The following is a 21,736-nucleotide window of genomic DNA, read 5'->3' as shown; positions in this document are numbered from 1 at the left end:
CTTCCAGCAGAACGCGGCGCTGTCAAGCTGTCAATGTCTGTCTACCGCCTCGGAGACACAGGCCGCCGGGAAACCACAGGGTCGACGGGAACGGCGGAGTGTAGCATCCCCGGGCCCCAAGTCCACAGTGCCTCTCCCACTTGACCTGTCGGCGCCCCTTCTCAAAGTACGGATCTCCAAGAGGAAGGACCTCCTTCCTCTCCACTCTCAGAGTAAAGCAAGCCAGCAGCGCAAAGTGCACCTCCCGGGGACGCACAGACACGACCGAAAGCCACCACCCCAGAAACAGACCTTCCCTGGGAAAATGCTCCTTCCAGAACCTTCTCAACACCACCCGTTTCCCCTGGGAGCGTTTACTTTGGATCAGCAAGATGGAAAACAAAGGCTGAGGAGAACAGGCCGGGCCCCTCCCCAGAGCCCGCCGCCAGCTGGCCCAGGTGCGCCAGGTGCGCCCTGGAGGCGTGGGGACGAGGGACCGGGGCCCGCAGGCGGGGGGGGCATGCAGGAGGGCCCTGCGGGGCGCCGCGGGGCTGCCCGGGGAGGATGCGCCTCTGGGGGCTGCGGGGTGATGGGTGTATCCCTTACGGTCTCCCTCAGCTTCCTCTCGTGGTCCAGCTCGCGCTGCAGGGTGCCCGCGCGCTCCTCAGCGGCGTCCGCCTGCTCCTGCAGGCTCCGGATCTTCCTGCGCACCGCCTCCAGCGAGCTACTCCCCGCCATCGCGCCGGACGGTAGGCGGGCGGGAGGGCTGCAGTGGGAGAGGCCGGCTGCTGCCCTGCGGACCCGGCTGCCGCGGCTGTCCTGGCTGCCCAGCGCCGGTCCGCCCCGCCCAGGCCTCTCAGTGCGACGGCGGCGCCCCCTGCGGCCAGGAGCAGTCCGGAAGTCGCGGCCTCCAGGGCTGCGCAGACAAACCGCAGGCGGGCGCGCGCGGCTGGGAGGGGCGCGCGCCGTGGATCCCGGGACTGGCTGGGGGCACTGCGCATGCTCGCGGCGGCGGGGAGAAAGGCGCTCCCGGCGCGCTGCGGGGGTACCTGGTGAGCTGGGCGCTCCGGGAGGCCACTGCACTAGGGCTCTGGCTTCCACTTCTAGGGCCCCTCCGCGGCGCCGTGGTGACCCGGGGTAACGGAGCTGGCTGCTAAGGGCAATAGCGACTCCTGCTGGCCGCGGGAGCGCTCCGCTCCCGAGTCCAGATTCCCATGCCCAGGAGCCAGAGAAGCTGAGCGGCGGGTCTGGAGCCGGAATATGCCCTAAAGGGCCTGATCCCAACCGCAAGATTATAACCCAAACACTACCCCCATTCCCCAAAACTTCACGAAGTGAAAACCACCCGCGTGTAGAGCACAGTGGTTAGACCTCCTGTTCTAAATGCAGTTTTCCTAGGTTGACTCTGGCTCCTAGTTTCCTGCTGCGTGACTTCGGACAAATAACTTGTCTTCTCTGGGCGTCATCTGTAAAAGTGGGAATAATAATAGTACTTTCCCCATGGGGCTGCTATGAGAATTATGAAGGACTATAAAGCGCTTAGCACAATACCTTGTACATAGTTAAAAACGCAAATGATAGCTACGATTAAGAAATACACAAGCATTGTTTTAAGAATCAGGCTGAGGCCCATAATCAGCTGTGTAATCTCAGGCCAGCCTCCCTGGGGCTCACTTTCCATGAAAACAGTCATCCAAATGGTCTCTTCTCTTTACAGCCTTCTTTGGTGTCAGACCAGCCTCTGAGATCTCCTGGAATCCAATCAGTCCTGGGCTGGACTGGGATGCCTTTAAAAGGCACCCCAAGGAAAGCCACAGAACCCTATGAGAGAGCCTCTGGGTACAGGTGGAGAAAACCACCGCAGATACAGTCTCCACCGATTTCCCCCTTGAGCTGTATTCTTAAATGCCTTCTAAGTCTCAGGGCTTTTTCTCCTCAGGTTTGTCACAGAAAGCTCTTAAAGCCAGCTCCCTTATGTGTGGGAATAATAAAGAAAACATGCTTGACAACCCTCTCCTCCTCCAAGCCCTAACAAGGAACTTTTGCTTTCCTGACTCATTTTCTGTGGAGTTCCTCACAGCCTCTGCTGAGACTCTCACAAATCCCAGCTTGGGTCCTTGCATCCTGTAGGTGGGAGCTTCTCGCTTTGTTTCCCCGCGGTTCATCTGGTCAGGTGGGGAGGTTACAGCTGGTCCCCTAAGTGCAGAGACTGTGGGCCTCCAACATTGAGAATGGGGGAACCGGGTGTCTGGCAACCTCCAGGAGCAGCCAGGAAACTGCTGGACACTGGCAAGTGCCATAAGCAGCCAACTAGTGACTTAATGTCCTGGGAAGGTCAGTTTCAGGTGAGTTCATTTTCATGCCGATGTCATTATACAAGAGTTTAGGAGAGTTTTCTCATCCTTGTCTGTAGGTTGGAAGCACTTGGGTATTTTTTAAATGCTGCCGCCTGGGTTGCATCCCCAGGGATTCTGATTTAACTGGCTTTGGGTGCATCCTAACTTTGGGTTTTAAAAGCTCCCTAAGTGATTATGTTTAGAGAAGGTTGAGAATCCCTAAGTTAAGAAGTAAAGACCTACAAAGGGATAAAGACTCATATGCTATAAATATCAGATATATCACAGTTACTGGGGAAGAGATTGGGGGCCAGAAAAAAATGGAGTCTTCGATCCCCTTCAGCCTCACTTTTGACTTAGGTGGAAAGACAACACAAAATTCGAAACAAGACCATCAGGGATACTACTCCTGAATGACAATCTTCTAAGCTAGGTAGAGCCCACTTCCAGAATAGGATTTGTAAAGTACATCGGTAAAGTAGTAGAAAAATGTTTTTAGTAATAATAGTAGAAAAATGTAAAAGTGTTTTACATTGGTGAATAATGACAATGAAATGTCCTAATCCCAAAGGTAATACGATTCCACCTCAGGAAGCTGACTTCTCCCTTACCGGACTTCTCCCTTCTTCTAGTGACATCTGTCTCTTCCTCCTCAAGTTTTGACTATTTTTTAGTAAATAAAAAACTAATACTCTCAATATGGTCATGCACTGCATAATGATGTTTTGGTCAATGAGGGGCTGCATATATGAGAGTAGCCTCATAAGATTACAATAGAACTAAAAAATTCCTATCGCCTGGTGATTTGTGTTACAATTGTTGACAGTATTCAGTACAGTAACACACCGTACAAGTTTGTAGCCTAGGTGTTTAGTAGGCTAAACCCTCTAGGTTTGTGTAAGTACCATGTACTCTATGGTGTTTGCACAATGAATAAATCACCTAATGACACATGTCTCAGACCTTATCCCCCTTCATTAATCAACAAATGACTGTATAGCATTTCTTCACTAACTTCTTCAATATTCCTACGGGCTCCAAACTCCAGACAACCTAAAGTGTCCTAAAAGGGAATGTGATCAATACACTACCAAAAAAGCCATATATGCCAGATTTAGGGGCAGTTTCCCAGTGGGAAAAATAACCAAAACAAGATTCAAGAAGCTCCCTCCCCTGCTGCTTCCCACACCAGCTGACTTTAAATAACTTCTTTCCCATTTCTGCCCCACCCCATTCCAGTGCTCCCTTCAACAAGACTTTTCAATAAAGACATGTTAGCACTACATAGTTACAATAATTATTATCCTATTTTTTTCCCTTAAGAATTGTAGTAACCTTTTTCTCCCTCTTTTGCCTTCAGTCTTACTGGGCTATTTTCAAATTCTCTGCATTCTTTTCCTTATAAGGAATATCTTTCCTTGATCTATTAGCAGCTCTTTTGAAAAAGCTAAATAAACGTCCTGCTGGAGAATTTGCGGGAGGCAGGCATCTTCCATTTAGCCATATATAGAGCAGGCATCTGATCTGCATTATACAAAGTAGGCTCAGAGTTATATATGGTTTTTGGCTCTTTTTCCAAAGCCAGGTAGTTTAGAATTTAAATGTTTTAGCAAAATCAGTGCTTCCCCCCAAATCCCCTTTCCAGGAAGCTTGATTTTCACTGAAAATTTCTTTTTGTCAGATCCTAAATGTCCTCTCTGGAGTTCTCATTTACAAAGCACACCTGGATATACATCTCAAGCCTTTCATGCTACAAAAGACTTTGCTAATTTCAAGACCTGAGACCCTTCAGTTATTTGCATATTACTTTCATATAAAAAAGTCTGCTGTTGCTCTCAGTGTTTCAACTGCTGGCATAGCTTTCCCTGGTGCTCACACATTCTTGGAATTGTTACCAACTTCCCAAGGAATTCTTTTCTAATTGGGCCTCTAGGCTTAATTAGCTTTTAGAATGGAATCCAATGGTGTGAAAAGAAGTTGGTCCTTTGGCTTGACTTTCCGAGGCAGAAGAGGCAAGACCTCAATTAAAAAGCTTCCAAAGGGCAGTGGACAAAGAGCTTAGGAGAGCCTTAGCTGTGTGCATCACCCCTGCAACTATGTGGTGGTTGTCAGAAGGCTGACAGGTGGGGGCGGGGCCAGCAGGAGGGGCAGGGGGCAGCTAGCTCACTATACCATATAAAGCACTGAGCTATATATAACTCACAGCTTACTTTCTGGATCTAGTGCCTTCAGACTGCAGACCCAAGCAAGTATCATCTTCCCAGGCAGATCTTAAGGGGTGGATTAAGGCTTACACTAATGAGAAAGGAAGCCTCAAAGTGCCTCTGTGCCCCACCATGAAGTGCAGCCATCTAAGTAAAGGTACCGCTGTGTCATTTCTTTCATTTAGAGGCCAGGTTCTCTGAACCCTGACTAGCCCCACCACCAAACCCAGAACTTCCCACCCACTGGAGATGGCAAAAGGAAAGAAAGTGAAGAAAACCTGGCATTCTCTACACAAACCTTGGTGATGACACCTCAAGGGTTTTCTGCCACCAGGGAGGTGAAGTTCACCTCCAGAGTCCAATTTCAGCTGCTCTATTCTCCCAGCCTCTCATCCACCCACCTCCACCCCCAGGGAGGTAAAGGAAAGGAGAAGAAGAGAGGAGTGGATGAAATATAAATGAATGTGTGCAGTAGCAGTCAGAGGCGGCATCCAATGCTCTGGGCCATGGCAGGGCTGTGTGCAGGTGTCCAGCAGGAAAAGGTAAACTTCCTCCATTGCTCTCCAGCCCTGTGGTGACCCCGGAGTGGCCACGCAGGCAAGAGGTGAGGGAAGCAGTGTGAGCGTGCACTTACGTCGGTGGCCTTTTTCTCTGCCAGCTCCAGCTTCTCCTGGGCATCTTTGAGAGCCTCAGAGTATTTGTCCAGTTCATCTTCGGTGCCCTTGAGTTTCTTTTGCAGTGACACCAGCTCATCTTCCAGCTGGGAGTTGGCCAGGGGGTACAGGGAGGGAGGGGGGTGCAGCAGGCAGCGTGATCCCGAAGGGGAGGGGTGTGGGTGCACAGAACCAGAAGGACAGGGACAGCGGGAGAGACAGAGGGAAAGACAGGGAGGGAGAGAGAGAAAGAGAAAGAGTTAGCCATTCGTGCGCCACGCCGTGCCGCGCGCCCCGGGTACCTTGGCGGCGGCCTCTTCGGCGGCCAGGAGGCTGTCCTCCGCCTTGTGCAGCTCCTCCAGCACCCGGTCCCGCTCGTCCTCCGACACCCGCAGCAACTTCTCCTTGGCCGCGATGTCCTCCTCGAGCTGGGGGCAGCGGCGGGCGGGCGCGGGCGGCCGGCACGGACCGGGTGTTAGACACACACAACACACGGGCGTCGGGTTGGCTGGGGCCCCTCGGGCTCGGGGAGCCGCCGAGTTGGAGTGCAAAGGACCCGAGGTAACTTCCTCTTTACCCGAGCTGGAACCGCTCCGCGGCTCACCCCGCACACCCACCTGCCCTGGGACGAGACTCCTGCCGAGGTCTCAGCGGGCTCAAGTCCACTACTTGGGGACACAGAAGAACGCCACTGCTGGCCTGGCTTTCGGGCTGTAGCCTCCATTCCGCCCCATCTTTGTTCTTAGGTAACAACTCCAGGACTCCCCTCTCCTCCCCAAGTTTAAGGTTCCTTTCTCCCCAGTCAAAAGTCAACGAACTTCTAACACTTGAGTTACTCGACCCCCTTTCTCCATCCCTCGCCCTTCCTTCAAACGTCCCCGGGAACCGGGTGTCCTCCTCCCTCCCCCAAACTGATTCCCAGTCCTGAGAATAAAGCGCCTCTAGGACTTGATTTCGCGGGCCATGGGAACCAGAGAAGGGAAATAAGCGTCCTCAGACCAGACTACAAAGTTAGACTAAGCCTGGCTCTTGCGTTTCCCTTCCTTCTTTCCAGACGCGCGCCCTGGCCGCCCTGGGTGGTGGTGGGGGTAGGGTGGTGGCTCCCCGAGTCCTCGGGGTGGGGATCCAGCCGGGGGTGCCAGGCCCGAGTCCCGGCGCTCTGGGCGCGGGCGCAGGGCCGGGGAGGCGCAGACCTGCTTGCTCCTGTCTTCCGCCGCCTTCTTGTCGGCCTCCGCCTGCTCAGCTCGATCCAAGGCGTTCTCCTTGTCGAGCTTCAGCATCTGCATCTTCTTCTTGATGGCGTCCATGGTGGCGGCGGCGAGGGGCCCTGGGGCTGCAGCAGGAGCGGCGGGGCGAGCGCGCGGTCGGGCGGAGGAGCCGGAGTGCGAGCGCGGAGCCGCCTGCTGCTCCCAGATATGTACTTTCCCAAGGGGGCGACCGCATTCCTCAAGACAGCCAATACTTTTTTGGAAAAGCTTTTTTCTCCTGCCCCCCTTCCTCCTCTCCTCCCTCCGCCCCGTGCCCCCTCCCCGCTCCTCCCGCGGGGGCCGCTCGCCCATTCGCTGCCGGCCGCCGGCCTCCCAGTTGACGGTGGATATGACTATATATGGGGACCCGAGCCGCCGAGGCGGCGGCCGGAGAGGCCGCCCTGTTTCTAAACCTGCGCGCCAGGGAGAGGGCGTTGGGGCTGAGCCGGGGCCGAGGCGCAACCCTCCGCCCTCCGCGTCCCCTTCTCCCAGGGCCGGCACCCAGCCATTAGGGTCCCCAACCGAGCCCGCCCTGAGCTGCCGGAGGCCGGGAGAGCGCGGACCAGGTGGTGGATGCGCGTCGCCCCCCTGTGCCGTCCTCCGGCGCGCTTAGCCAAAGGCCCGGGGGCTTCCCAGCCGTGCCGCACCCTGCGTCAGGGTCAGTGCGCTCTCGGCACCCGCCAGCGCCTCCCCGGCAGCTCTCAGCCAGCCAGGTGTCATCCTGCGCGCTTACGCTCTGGAAACTCAACTGCAGCAGAGAAAGGGAGAACGTGGGAGAAAGCCTGGGGCGGCTCTTGAGACTTTCTCTGCGGGCGCGGGTCAGAGAGGCAGGGGGCGGCACAGCGACAGCACACGGAGTCTTGTTTTCTGCCTGCCCTTTCCCCCAGCGGAGGGACAGTCAAATACTTTAGGGACACAGGACTCAGTGGCGTACTTCTGTGCTTGCTGTGCAGTGCCTCCAAAAAGGTGTGCATGTGTGCGTGTGTGTGCGGGTGGCAGTCTAAGGGGAAAGAACATTGAGTTTAGACTTAGGCAATTTGGTCTGTGGTCTCTACTCTGCCACCAGCAACTGTGAGACCTTGTTTGCTGCCCGCGGCTTCCTCAACTTTAAATCCAGCGGGTAGATAATCCCCGAGGTCCCTCCGGATATAACTTGTTATCATTTTTCTTGCACTGATTTTAGGGAGTCGGCCTTCCATGTGAGATGCTTAGGTGCCAGGTTTCGGAAAACATGGGATCGGCGTTAACCTGGCTAAGTCATTGCATCCGCAGCCGCAACTCTGAGGAGGCTCTGCCGGGTGAGCTGTGCTTGGAAGGAGGAGGATTTCCCCCAACACTTCTTATTTTTAACTACTCCTCCCATCCCCCAAGGGGGAAAGGCTGCTTTTTTTCAGAGCTTCAGTGGGAGGGAAGGAGGGGGGCTGCCCCCAAGCCCTGAGATCAGCTGAGGCAGGGTTGGTGAGGGTCTTGTTAATAGTCCCCACAGAATAATTCACAGTCTGTACTGCATGGTTACCGAATATTCCCCGGACGGTATCTGAGCAGATTAGGCAGGCCAAACAACTTGTAAGTCCTTCAGAGAATGATCAAATTCCTCTCCAAGATTTTATCGGGTTTCTTCCACTAACCTAACTGCCCAGGAGGGAAAAGATACACTGACCTAATGGTCAGAACATTAGATCTGACCATTAGCATAGGGGCTGCGTGGCACAGAAATTGACCAGAGCCCTTTAATCACGGTGTGTCAACCCAGCCACCGGAACAGTGACAAAGTTCCAGGCATGTGGACGATATCCAGATGCGTGGACTCCAGGGAGCTGACTCCCCAGGTTGGAGCTCAGCAGAGGAGGCAAGAATAGGGAGTTAGGAGTCAGTTCCAGGGATCCAGACCTGGCCTGGTCACTTCCTTGCAGTGTGACCTTAGCCATGTTACAATCTCTCTAAGCCTTTTTTCTCACTTATAAAAAGAGGCAACTGAACTAGAGAAACTCCTTGCGGGACCACATGTTACTGACTTTTCTTTTCTTACTGTGCCATATGTAGCCGAGGGACTCATTAAAGTTTCCTTAAATGAAATCATGCTACAAGCAATTTATTAAACACACGGTTGTTGAGTACCTGCTATATACTAGGCAGGTACTAGGCTCTGGAATCCAAAGAATGAGTAGCACAGGTCTATGTCCTCCAGGTGTTTGGCATGAGAAAGGTGTTAAGAATTCACACGAGGAAGAAATAGAAATGACTAGGTCAGAGCAGATGGGAAAAAATTCTCTGAAAAGGTGATGGCTTTTAAACTGATTTTAAAGGAAGGGTAGCAGTTAGCTAGAGAGGAGGGCCGTTGTATGCGCCAAGGAAAGAAAAAGGAATGTTTGGTGGTGGTTGGACAGTAGGATTTTGGGGGTGAATGGGGGCATGAGACTGGAAAGGAAGCTTGGGGCTGTATGATTAAGGGCCTTGAATTCCAGATTCAGACATTCAGACCTTATTGTATAGTTTAAAGCCATCGATGTCTCTTCTTTTCACCTCTTCCTCTCCCAGACTCCCTCACCTAGGGCCTATATTCAGAGGTCGAAACCTATGGTGTCAAAGTATGGAAATGGAGCTATACAACGCTAACTTTTAAAATCCCTTAGTACCACATCATTGATCTCTAGACTGATGGGTTAACATAGCAGGTCCTGAATTCAATCATTTCTTTTAACCCGTGTTGAGATTCTGCCATGTGTCAGGCCCAAGTCAGCTTCATGGGCTATACCACCCATGACCTTTTTGTCACCAAGGGCTAAGACAAAGCTAGGACAAGCAAAACGTCATGACTTAAATAACACATTCTTCTGTAGTGAACAGGTCTCCTGGTCCTCTCCAGAGGTAGGCTGGACAGTCACAGGCTGTATGTAGTGTGTATCCCTGTTCTCTGGCTGATTGGCCACGACTCAAGGACGGATCTAAATACTAACCAGGGACTTGGCGTTGTGGCTTGTCAGGCAATGATGAACTGCGCCACTCAGCTTCTTTCATTGCAGTTTGAATTAAGGAACGTGAAAAATGGGAATCACTAGCTGTGGCTGCTGAAACAAAAAGGGATTGCAGTGTCGGGCTGGAAATGCCACGTGTAAAAGTGATTAAGGTTATTCACAATTTTTTAGGCTTTCTCCCCAGTCAATGTCGTGGTAGCATTGTACATCCCACCCAATTAAGTTGGCTGTGGCCATTTGACTTGCTTTGGCCAAGGAAACGTGGGCAGAAATGACTTCTGGTGGATACTTAAAGAGCTCACGACTAACCATGTTCATTTTTCAAGACTGTGGAAGAGCTCACGACTAACCATGTTCATTTTTCAAGACTGTGGCTGCTCTGTCATTGTGGGTTTTCAAGTGGCTCCCTCTTTCCCCCCAACTAACCCTTGGTGGACATGTAGTGAGAATAAGATATAAATCTTTGTTATTTTAGGCCACTGAGATTGGGGGTTGTTTGTTACTGAAGCATAACTAGCTTCTCCTGACTAATACAGCACAATAGGCATGCATCAGCTAAGTTATGAAAAAGCAGAGAAGTGATTATAGAGAAAGAATGAAGCAGGCATATCAAGATAAACAGAAGCACCATTTAGAGAAAGAGATTGGGAGAATATGACCAAATTTCAGTTCCAGGGGTCCTTATAATAACCCCCTGTATTTCTTGAGGTTACATAAGCGAGTCTATATTCCTTGAAAGTAAAAAGCTTACCAAATCATGGTGGCATGACAGCCTGCACAACATTCAACATTCTTGGCCTAGAGGCTCTACGTGATCACCACGAACATGCTTGGAATTTCCAGATTTCTCCAGTGCTTGGTATTCAGTCATTTCTCAATGAATGTTTGTTGAACAATTTTTTTTTATGACTGACAAGTCCAGCTTTCTTACTGACTTACAAGAAAGTCTGGGAAGGTAAGGTAACAAATCTAGGTTCAAAAGATCTTGTTTCCATTCAAAATATGGGCTCTGTGTCTTATTTCATGAAGAATGAATATAAGTATTGTGATAGGGTAAGACAAATGTCTCCAAATATTTATTGGACACCTTTTGTGTGCAAGACATTTAGGGCTTATGGGATCCAGGGAAGCAGACAAAAGACATGGATCTTTTTCTGTAGGAAAAGTGTTTATGTACGATGCAGGGAGAACCCTCTCTTTGGGAGTCATTTAATGTGTATTTCCCATGGCATGACCATCAGCTCAGTTGGTCACCTGGGGCCCTCTATAGTTATGAGGATCACATATCTCGGGTTTTCTAGGAAAGCTTTAATATTAAATATACTGCCTTTTTCCTTCCATAAAACACTTGTATGTGTCATACTACATTTATCAATATTTGGTTACGAAGGAGAGTCAACATGAGCATCATTTCCCAATGTGACACCTTTAACAGGAATGCTCACTTGAATATGTACATCAGGGTTTGTTTGTTTGAAAAAACAAAATGAAAACCTCATTACCTGATAGTCACCCCTTGTTTAACAGCAATAGCCCTGCCGGTGTACTGTGACTCCCCCAGAGTCAACAGTGCTGACTGAAGCAATTAAGGGAAAGTGAAGAATCTATAATTAAACGGAGAGACGACTGCTTCTTCGTCTCTTTTGGAATGCAGCGTTTTATGCTCACGACTCAGTGTCCCTGGAACAAGATACGGCATGCTCTCCTCAAACACTGGGGAGTTGTGTTTCCCAAGGGTTTGTGATGCTACCATCAAGGCCTCACAGAAAATATGCTATGCTTCCTGGGGGCGGGGGGTGGGGCTGGTTTGGATCTCTGAGAAAGGTCTTTAGGCCATTTTCAAGGCGTGCCTGCCTTTATTGTTTAGTAACACACAGCTGGTCCTGACTCTTCGGACAGGCCCTTGAGCACGCTTATTACCTGGAATGTTTGCATGGGCAAAATGATTGTCCCAGTACAATAAAAAAAAAAAAAAGGCATAGGAGTTTTCCTGCCTTACCTCTTATTGTCTGTCTCTCAACAGTAGCAACTCAGTGTAGATTTAATCAAGCTCCAAGTGTGGCAGATTTAGCTGTCTTAAGAAAGGTGATATTCCTTCATGTTTGTATAGTTTATAAAGCACTTTCAAGTTCATTACCTCCTCCTCCCAACCTCTTATGACAGCATCAGGATGAGTTCTCCGATTTTCACTCTGTACATGAGAAAACCAGGCCGAGCACAGTGGCTCATGCTTGTAATCCCAGCACTTTGGGAGGCCAAAGCAGGAGGATCACTTGAAGCCAGGAGTTCAAAACCAGCCTGGGCAAATTTGTAGAGCTTCCCCCCATCTCTACAAAAAAATTTAAAAATTAGCGGGGCATGGTAATTCACACCTGCGGTCCCAGCTACTCGGCAGCCTGAGGCAGGAGGATCGCTTGAACCCAGGAGTTTGAGGTTGCAGTGAGTGTGCCACTGTACTCTAGCCTGGGTGACAGAATGAGATCCTGTCTTGAAAAGAAAAAAAACCTAAACCAAAACAAAACCACACACACCAAGGGCAGTAACTGGTTCAAGACCACTCAGCTGGGAGGTGGCAGTGCAGGAACAAAAATGCAGATATCTGAACTCTCAGTAACAATGCCCTTTTCATTCATTCATTCCCAGCCTGTCTTTAGGTTCAGTTTGATTTCATATTTATTTTATGTTATTTTTATTATTATTATTTTTGAGACGGCGTCTTGCTCTGTTGCCTAGGCGGGAGTGCAGTGGCACTATCTCCGCTCACTGCAACCTCCACCTCCCGGGTTCAAGCGATTCTCCTGCCTCAGCCTCCCGAGTAGCTGGGATTACAGGCATGCGCCGCCACACCCAGCTAATTTTTGTATTTTTAGTAGAGATGGGGCTTTACCATGTTGGCCAGGCTGGTCTCGAACTCCTGACCTCAGGTGATCTGCCCACCTGGGCCTCCCAAAGTGCTGGGATTACAGCCGTGAGCCACCGCGCCTGGCCTTATTTCATATTTACAAGCAATACATTATAAGGGGAAGGGGGGGGCGCTAAGGTCGTTTCTACATGCAGAACGTGGTTAAAACGTGATACTAATGAGGCTAAGATTGAAGGGTTGCCCTGACCTGCATGGGCCAGCTCACAACAGAAGCCTGGGCTCTTAAACCCTCCCACCCACTCTCAGTGATGGGAGAACCTAGTGAGAAAACGTTGTTAAGCCAACAAAATCTTTTTCCACTCTTGTGTTTATGACCAAAGGAGGGATAATAAGGACATCTTGAAGATAGAAAGGTGAGTATGTTAATTTTATTCCCAGTAGCTTTAATGGAGATTTGGGGTAATCAATAGATATCTACACTTGATTCCCTTAAAACCCTTGGGTTTGCAAAGGAATGAGCCACCAGTTAACCCAGGCAGTATGTTTGGGGGGAAAATGAAGAGAAAATTTGGGGCAAAACAGCAACTAGTGCCTCCTTAAGACCCAGCCTGCGCAGAAACGAAAGCATCTGTACAGACTTCGCAGTCCAGAGCCTTGAAGGCCACGTCGGAGCCTTGGACTGGTTTCAATCATGACTTCCCGGCAAACCCTGCATTCTTTTCCTATTGAATGCCACCTGCTCATTTTTATGTTTTTATACTTGCTTCTCAAGTTTCTGCTGATGTCCTTAACAGGAACATATGTGGAAGTGACCTTTGCAACCTCCTGAATGGCAAGTAAAGCCCCACCCTTACTTTGCAGACCATGAAATTCGATGCAAAAAAAAAAAAAGCCCATGGAGGCGGATGGCCCAGGTGCCTCTCCTCTACTTGAGGTCTCGCTACAACCCACTCAGGCTCTAGGAGGCAGCCGTGTTAGATAAATTCAAAATTAGGATTTCTAAACTTTTGTTTCTGCACCTGTGCCAGACCTAGTGCTAACAGCTTAATTCTCAGTGGAGGTTATTTGATTTAGAGGCCTATGGGTGGGCCTAGGTTACTGAAAGTAAGCAATGGGCTTTCTTTTGGTTTTGTAAAGACCCTTTCTTGGCAGACTAGCAAAACCCATTCCCCCAAGGTTTAATTGGTTAACATGTAGGTTTATTCAAGCTCTGTATGTGGGGGAATTTAGCTGTCTGAAGAATGGTGATATTCTCTTATATATGTGTAGTTTAAGAAGCACTTACAAGTTCATTACCTCCTCCTACTCACCTCTCATGACAGCATCAGGATGAGTGTGCTAAAAGCAAAACCTTGTACCCCAGGGTTTAGCACTTTCTTCTGGGACCCTGAGTTCTTAAGAGAACCTGTTTTCTTGCTTTGATAGAAATCGCTGTTCCTCAATAGAAATGCTTCTCTGAGTATTTTGTCCTGAGGACCATTCTACCTCAGGAACTTCAGTGGAGGAAGGAGCCAGACTTTTCTTACTGCTTAAGGCGGAGGAAACTGTTCTTTTGCTGAGGTACTGCTGCTTGAGGAGGGAGCTCCATCAGGGCTGCCGGCAGAGTTCCAGAAGAGGCCTGTATTTTTAGCATGGCCTTCTTCACTTCCCAGCACCTGCCGTGATCTGTAACCCAAGGGGCTACTTAAATGCCACTGAGATGACTGAGGACAAGGCAGCCTGAGCTAATGTCCTAAAATACCACCCAAGGGAGGTTTTTCTTTTGGGAGCCATTTCATTTCTACCTCTTCTTGTTCCTTCCTAAGCTGTGGGGCTATTATAGATCCTGGCTGAGAAGTGCGACATCTGCCCTGGGAAGAAGTTAGAATAAAACCACTGGATCTATCTACCTTGATGCCAGCCATCTACCCTTGGCTCACAGTTTCTTTTTCTGTTGTTTGTTTGCCTGTTTTATTTTATAGTTCTGTGGTTCCTTCTTCCCCAAGGCTTCCAGTTTCCATCTTTCTACTGTCCTTGCCAGATGGAAGCAACAAAAGCATGTCTACACATATTTTTCCCAAAGCAAAGTCCTCTTTTGATATCCCTGAAAATAGGTGAAGGTGAGAGACAAAGGCAGGTCAAATGTTTCAGATGAGATGATAGTAAAGGGAAGGAAAACCCCTCTCCTAGCAAATATAACTCATGGAGCCCATTAGTCCATAAAGATGGTACAAGCTGGAAATAGAAATATGTTATCAAGAAGCTTGATACATTTGTGGAGGACAGATGCACCGTGGGTCATGAAGGATAATGAGAATGTCTTAGGATGTCTCTAATCCTGGAGTTTGACATCAGCCCATCCATCCACAGCATTCCTTGGCACCACTGTCAGATGTACAATGCTGGGCGGCTAAATCCTAGGGCTGACCCAGTGTGGAAGTTCTTACGTGCCTCTGCTAATTTCTCTGGCAACTCTAAATTCTCCCAAACGCTGTGGAAGGCCTGGTATGAAATCAAGAGTTTATTTTAAAAGGAAGGAAATCAGAACTTATATATTGAAATGGATTTTGTCACCATGATCAGTTTTGCTTTAGTTGGGCAAAAAATATAAGCAGTAAAATCAAACATATGGTAATATAACTTAGTTAAAAATGATATGTATTTTTTAAAATATTTTTTATTTTATTTATTTTTTGAGATGGAGTCTCATTCTGTCTCCAGGCTGGAGTGCAGTGGCGCGATCTCAGCTCACTGCAACCTCCGCCTCCTGGGTTCAAGTGATTCTCCTGCCTCAGCCTCCCGAGTAGCTGGGACTACTGGCGTGCACCACCACGCCCAGCTGATTTTTGTATTTTTAGTAGAGATGGGGTTTCACCATGTTGGCCAGGTTGGTCTCGATCTTTTGACCTCATGATCTGCCCGCCTCGGCCTCCCAAAGTGCTGGGATTACAGGTGTGAGCCACTGCGCCCAGCCCGATATGTATTACATATATGCAATATATGTCATATATGCGTATGATTACAAACGCACACACACGCACAGACACACACACCCGATGTGGGAAGTTACTGTTAATTTGATAACTGAATTCACTTCTTTTGAAGAGGTAGGAGGGGTGCTAGGATCAGATATGGTCTTCAAAAAGGAGTATAGCTATATCTTTATGGTTTAATTTTTAAAGTAGAATATATTTGTGAATTATATAAAGTATTAATAATCTCCTATTTTCCCTTCGTTGTTATTTAAAAATATATTCTTGAGTGTATTACAGAAAATTTTGGAGGGTTTATAATTGCCTGAGTCTCTTAAAGGAAGAAGAATCCACTTTGGCGTGTACATAAGCCAAAGCCTCACAGCAAGTAAAAACTAATATAAAAATAAAGTAGTCAATTTCCTTTGGGACACCCAGCTGTTTTTCAGTGCCTACTATTTGTCAGGCATAAAACTTGGCACCAGAAATTTAAAAGTGAACTACCTGGAATTGTGGCCCTCTGTGGGATCCTTTATTTCTAGGTTATTGCCTGTGGCAAACCCAAATTTCAAACGACCTACTGGAACTGTTGTTAGTGGTCTTTTACAAGCCACCCAGTAAAATTAGTTTCATTGCTTTACCATCTTGTGTTTGGACCAAAAGCAACATGCCCCCAGCTTGATCTTTTATTAAGTTTGCCACACCTGGTTCCTGACGACTTACGGATGTTTCCAAAACTCCAACCTACCTTCAAAGGATAAAGAAGATTTGCTTCACCAGGCAAAGTCAAAAGAATGTGCTACAGGTTGGGCACAGTGGCTGATGCCTGTAATTCCAGCCCTTTGGGAGGCCGAGGCGGGTGAATCACGAGGTCAGGAGTTCGAGACCAGTCTGGCCAACATGACGAAACCCCATCTCTACTAAAAATATAAAATTAGCCAGGCATGGTGGTGCGTGCCTATAATCCCAGCTACTTGGGACGCTGAGGCAGGAGAATTGCCTGGACCCAGGAGGCGGAGGTTGCAGTGAGCCGAGATCGTGCCACTGCACTCTAGTCCAGGCGACGTGAGACTCCATCTCAAAAAAACAAAAACAAAAAACAAAAAAAGAATGTGCTACAGAGTCTAAAGGAATAGCAGCTCCAAATGTGGAGCTAAAAAATGCTTTTGGAAACAAATCCAAATAAAAGAACAGACAGCAAAATGTTGACTGTCATTGTTTTGCATGATGGACTTGTTAGTAATTTCAGAAATTCTTTATTTTCCAATGTTTGAAAAATGAGCATGTTCTACTTTTATAATAATAATAATGTTAATAAGCTTGCCTAAAAGCTCCTTTAGCCATCCACAACAATGCTTTACATATAAATAAGAGGCCTCCCAAAGAGACAGTTTTGAAAGGAATAGTGCTTGTGACTCTGAATTACCTGTTAGGTTACATGCCAGATTCTACCTGTTCTGTCTTCACCATCACAGGTACTTGCGTACTTGTCCTAAAGCCTCTCCTAGAAGGCATGCTCCTCACCAGCACTCACCTTAGGACTTCCGCTGAGTCATAACACAAGTAATCATAGCCGCAGACCCCCACTAGACAAGGCTTGGATGAGGCTAGGACTTAACTCTTCAGATAGGCAGCAGAGTCCACGTTCTTAACCAATAGACTATGTCTCCCCTCCCGATGACTGATGGGAGTAGGCCAACCACACATATTTACTGAGTGAACAATTGTTCCTAAGTGCGTTAAAAAAGTACAGTCACGATATCTTGTAGTTGTACATTGTTAACAGCAATAGGAAAGCCAGCAGCCAGGATCTTCTCAGCTTGAGAAGAGAGAAGGCAGGGGTCACCGCGGCCTTACCTCTGCTCCCTCTCATCAGCCTTGAACTCTGAGTAAGGACGGTGAGCTCATGGCTGGAATGATGTACTTCTCATGTCCTTCTCCCTTCCGAGGTAGCTGGTTTGGCTTGTGACTTCTCCGTCTTCATTCAAATTTCTCCAAGGCACATGTGCTGATGGCTGTTCCCTGGGTTCGTGGGTTCCTCCATGACAGGGAGCCCAGGGTGGGTTTTCTCCTCAGTGTCATCATTTCTGGGCACCTGCTGAGCTGGTCGGCCTGAGCACCCTGGTATTGCCAGAGACAAACAGAAGCCCTGAGAGTGACAGCCCAGTCGCTGAGCATGCCTGGCCTGGCGCGAGGCCCCATCATACATGAGCCCTCCTGCCCAATCCAGTGACACAGTGGGGCCAGTTCAGAGGTTAACACAAGGATATAGATTGCCTTGTTTGGGAGTGAACATGCCTTCTTGGGCTTTGGAGTCACCCAGGCAAGGGTCTGATGAAGGCCCTTAATTGCATGCAGCCTCAGTTTCTCCTTCCGTAAACTTGAGATAAGAATATGTACCTCATCAAATTGTTAGGAGGGTTAAGTGTGCTAGCAGAACCGCCGTGTCTGCCGCTTCCTCTCCAACATTCACATATTCGAAAATGATCGGCAAATTAGCCGTCTCCTATTTACACCTTGAAACAAACAAACTCACTTGTCTTGCTGTTGGATGTGTTAGCCGTAGAAGCCATTGATGAATGAAATGGAACGTATTCTGTCTTATATTTCACACAGAGGCGCTGAGGTACCAATATCTGTGTCTGTATGTTTTTGGGGAGTTGGAAAGTGTTATTTTAAAAGCATGGGTTTTGCAGTTAGACCAGCCTAATTTACCCATTTATTACCAGGGTGACAGCCAAGTCACTACCTCTTTGAACCTTGATTTCTTCATCTGAAAAATGGGGATAATAATAGTACCCATTTCAGCAGGTGATTATCATGATTGAGCTATTTAATGAATGTAAAACACAGTGCCTACCATGTAGAAAAGTTAAATATTCTCCTCATAATGGTTATAAATTTATCAAAAGGTCCAAGGCATGTGTACACATGGACAAATATGTGTGTTTGTTTGTGGGTCTGTGTATAAAACATTAGCCCAAACACATTACTGTTAACGCGTCATTTGGGATTGTCTTCTTGGCAACGAGTTCTTTTTCTACCCCCTGAATTCCTCTGAGCACACTGCTGCCCTTCTCTGACTTGGCTTTCTGATTCCTATTTTCTTCCAGGCCACTTTGGTTATTTATTTTAATCAGATATTGCTTGTATGAAAATGCTAGGGAGATGGAACCTTGAATTCCTGCCAGGACTGTATCAGGTGGGCTCTGGGTAAGTCAAGACCTGACTCCCGTTTGTTGTACCATTAAACTTTTTATTGACATATACCATATGTACACAGATGTGCGTATGTCATACTCATATAGCTCACTGAATTTTCACAAGCCCAACAGGCCCTTGTAACCAGCACCCAGAACAGGAATCAGAACGTTCCAGAAGCCCCTTGTGCCCCCTTCCACATATTATCCCCTCTACAGCTGACCACCATCCCAGCTAGTTTTTTCCTGCGTTTCAGCTTTATATAAACTTGGCCCCTGATTTTAAGGAGCTCAGTGGCTCTTTGTTTCTCCCTCAAATCTACACTGTGATTAGATCCCCACTTGTTTTTGATTATTAGTGAATGTCAATAAACTTGAATTTAGTAGCACCTATGTGTGCAAGGCACTCTGTTACTTCACTAAAGTGATGAGGCAAGAGAGGTTTGTGTCTTCAGTGAGTGTTTTTTTTTTTTTTTTTTTTTTGCGGTGTTCCTCATGCAGGGCTTCCTGCTTGATCTGTTTCTCTTGGAATGAGGCATGCGTTTCCCATACTCTTCTCTCTTGTCTGGCTTCCAGTCTGTATTCCATCCATGAAAGTGAGTCTTCCTGGGTGAAGATCCCAATAGAAGCTGACCAGTGTCCAGTTTCCAATTCCAGAATTCCAGGAGAGAGAATTTGACTGGCCCAGCTTGGTCCGCTCTCAGTCACGTCAACTGTGGCTGGAGGGTTTAGGGACACATGATGCTAAAAGGGTGTGGGACCCAGCCCTGAAAAGAAGAAGAGAAAGGGGGGAAGGGAGGGGCTTGGAAGTTTGCAGCAAAGATGTTGGTCTGAGCTGGTTCCTTCTAACTCTGATAGTTTATCATTTCCTTTTCTTCTCAGATGCAGATCCTTGACCCAATGTCTAACCTGATTTATTATTCACCTTCCCGCACCAATGTTGCAATTCAGTAACGTGGCTCATGGAGCACTAGGGCTGATGCTTCTCAAACTGCCTCTGTGGGGCATTTCTGGCTCCGATGCCGCAGCTGGCCACTCAGGAAGGCAGCTCTTCCATCTGGCTCTGAGGATTAGCTGTGGTTTTATAGACACACATGCTCTGCAGTCTCTACCTCTGAGGGAGGGGCATGTTCCCTCACAGCACAGACTTGGCCCCTAAAAACTAATTTCCTGGATGCAGGGACCACCAACTGTTTATGATGATGATGATTATTACAGAGCATTGGAATTCCTGCCCAGGTTCCAAAAGTCACCCCCATGAAAGAGTGTTTGCAGCAGCATCCTAAATCCTGTACAACATCGTGGTCAGAGTGAAAAATATAATGGGGGGTCTCCAGTCCAAGCTCTGCTATGACATGGACAGGGCCAGAGATGGAGGCGGGGGACTATGCTCACTTTGCCTTACATACACGACCTCATCGAATCCTCACGGCAAATCCAAGCGGGAGACATATCACTACACGTGTTTTCATGGACGTGCCAACTGAGGCAGAGAGAGGTTAAGCATAACATGAGTAAAGCCCATTATTGTTTATGAAGTGCTTTCTCTTTGTTGTCTCATTTTATCCTCATGAAACCCCATTTTATAGATGACTTTCTTGTGGCTCAGTTTCCCAATTTTGCATGGGTCATAAGTGCCAGAGGTTGGACAGACTCAGAACTCTGACTCCTATCCCCTAAGACAAATCTGCAAATATGCTTCTGTAATAAGAAGCAGATAGAGATGAACACTTTTAGATGATCCACTTGTAATTTTATGGTGTTTCAGAGAAAGGCAAGCTCATATATGGATGGAGAAAATCAGGAAAGGATTGAAGGAGGAGGTGATATTTAGGCCTAGTTTTTGTAGTCTGAGCAGTAATTGGACAAGCATTACTTGAGAGAAGAGCACTCCAGGAGGAGGAAAGGACACGCTCCCAAGCCTGGGGAGGGGGTATGTTCAGGAAATAGTGGGAAGTCATTTGATCTACTGGGAAGACTGAAGGGCAGAGTGGGGGATGACGCTGGAAAACCAGAGCGCCTCTCACATGGGCTGTGGCAATTGTCTCCTTGACAGGTTGGGGCAGAAGGGTTGAAGGGTCGACCACCCATGAATGGAGGTCTGTGACCTCAGAAGAATCCCCGGACTGAGTTTCCTCATGGGATTCTTGTTGCTCCCTTGTTGGCTGTTGGATAATTACCCACTGGGTGCCTATGATTAGGGACAGGGCAGAGATAGGGGCTGGAGCACACATTATTTACAAGTGCTAGGGAGATCCAGCAACTTTCTAAAAGCAGGAACAATAAAACTTTTATAGATCATTACAGAGTCAGATGTTCCAATAAGGTAGGGTTGGAGTATGTGTGTGTGTGTGTGTGTGTGTATACATGTGTGTTGTGAAGTTTGCAGGTCACAGAGGGTAGGGAGCAAGACAGCAGGGGGTAACAGCCGGGCATGACCCCCTCTGGCCCCAGGTTAGTTTCCCCCTCCAGAGGCAAGTCTTATGGGAGGATCGTATATGCCTCAGTTTCCTCACCTACAAAATGGGAAATTGTAATACCTGTCACCCAGGATTGCTCCGAGAATCCAATGAGATGTGCCAATGTGTCTTGAGGTGTTACTTTCATTGTTATTTTGTACTATTATTAACTTTAAACCTTCCCATGGGTACTTACCTTCCCAACTAGAAAATAAAAGTCTTTAGGAGTAGTGGCCATGTCATCTATTTCTTTTAATCTTTGGTGGTGCCTAACAAGCACACAACAAATTATTTCAACCATCAAAATAGACAAATTAGTAGTAAGGTACATTTGCCCATGGGATGAGCATGGCCATTGTTTTTGGGAGCCGTATTTTAGTTTCTGAAATGGTAATGAGCCAGATGTCAGATAGCTGAAAGAAACAAGGTGGGTTTCACCCAATCCATCAATACTTGTACAACAACCCTGCGCTGAGCTCTGTGAGGGTGGCAGAACTGGGGGTGGGATGGCTGCCTGAAAGCTTAAGGACCATGGCACCTGTGGAGTTGGCTTCTGTCCGTGGTTGAGCTTGGCATGCTGGTTGTGGACATATTTGTGGAGCAGCCTACCTTTGAATGGACCCCACAGCTTGGACCAGGGACTAACAGTGACCACAGTGGACCACAACTAGAGGTCTTGCCCCCATTTTCTCATGGGTCATAAAAGCCTTGGGGAGAGGGAAAGGAAGCCACAAAAATGGACCAACATGAGACATAACACTGAGCTTAGCTTGTGAGGAATTGAAACCCAGCTGATTTAATTCAGAAGCATTTCCAGTAGAGACAATTCTTATAGCTCCAGTGAGGTGCAAAGATTCATGCCAGTTCTG

The 21,736-nt window shown here is 48.1% G+C and overlaps 1 protein-coding gene across 30 annotated transcripts in view; it reads right to left on the bottom strand.

Annotated features, from left to right (window-relative positions):
• TPM1 (tropomyosin 1) overlaps positions 1-6,635 on the bottom strand; it is a 29,274-nt gene extending 22,639 nt beyond the window's left edge. For 8 of the 30 annotated variants that reach the window (XM_054666997.2, XM_001173584.6, XM_054666994.2 and 5 more), the window contains exons 1-2: positions 6,366-6,620; positions 5,475-5,600 (exon numbers count right to left, since the gene is read on the bottom strand). In XM_054666997.2, coding sequence (XP_054522972.1) covers positions 5,475-5,600; positions 6,366-6,479 — 240 coding nt within the window. In that variant the 5' untranslated portion in view covers positions 6,480-6,620. Of the gene's footprint in view, positions 1-585; positions 935-5,153; positions 5,601-6,365 lie in introns of those variants that run through there. The other 22 variants (XM_009429297.4, XM_009429293.3, XM_054666999.1 and 19 more) reach the window with 13 other exon arrangements.
• Positions 6,636-21,736: the final 15,101 nt, after the last annotated feature.

Source organism: Pan troglodytes, chromosome 16, assembly GCF_028858775.2.
Source record: "Pan troglodytes isolate AG18354 chromosome 16, NHGRI_mPanTro3-v2.0_pri, whole genome shotgun sequence".
In the NCBI taxonomy this organism is placed as follows: Eukaryota; Metazoa; Chordata; class Mammalia; order Primates; family Hominidae; genus Pan; species Pan troglodytes.
This window is presented reverse-complemented; position numbering and strand designations above follow the sequence as displayed.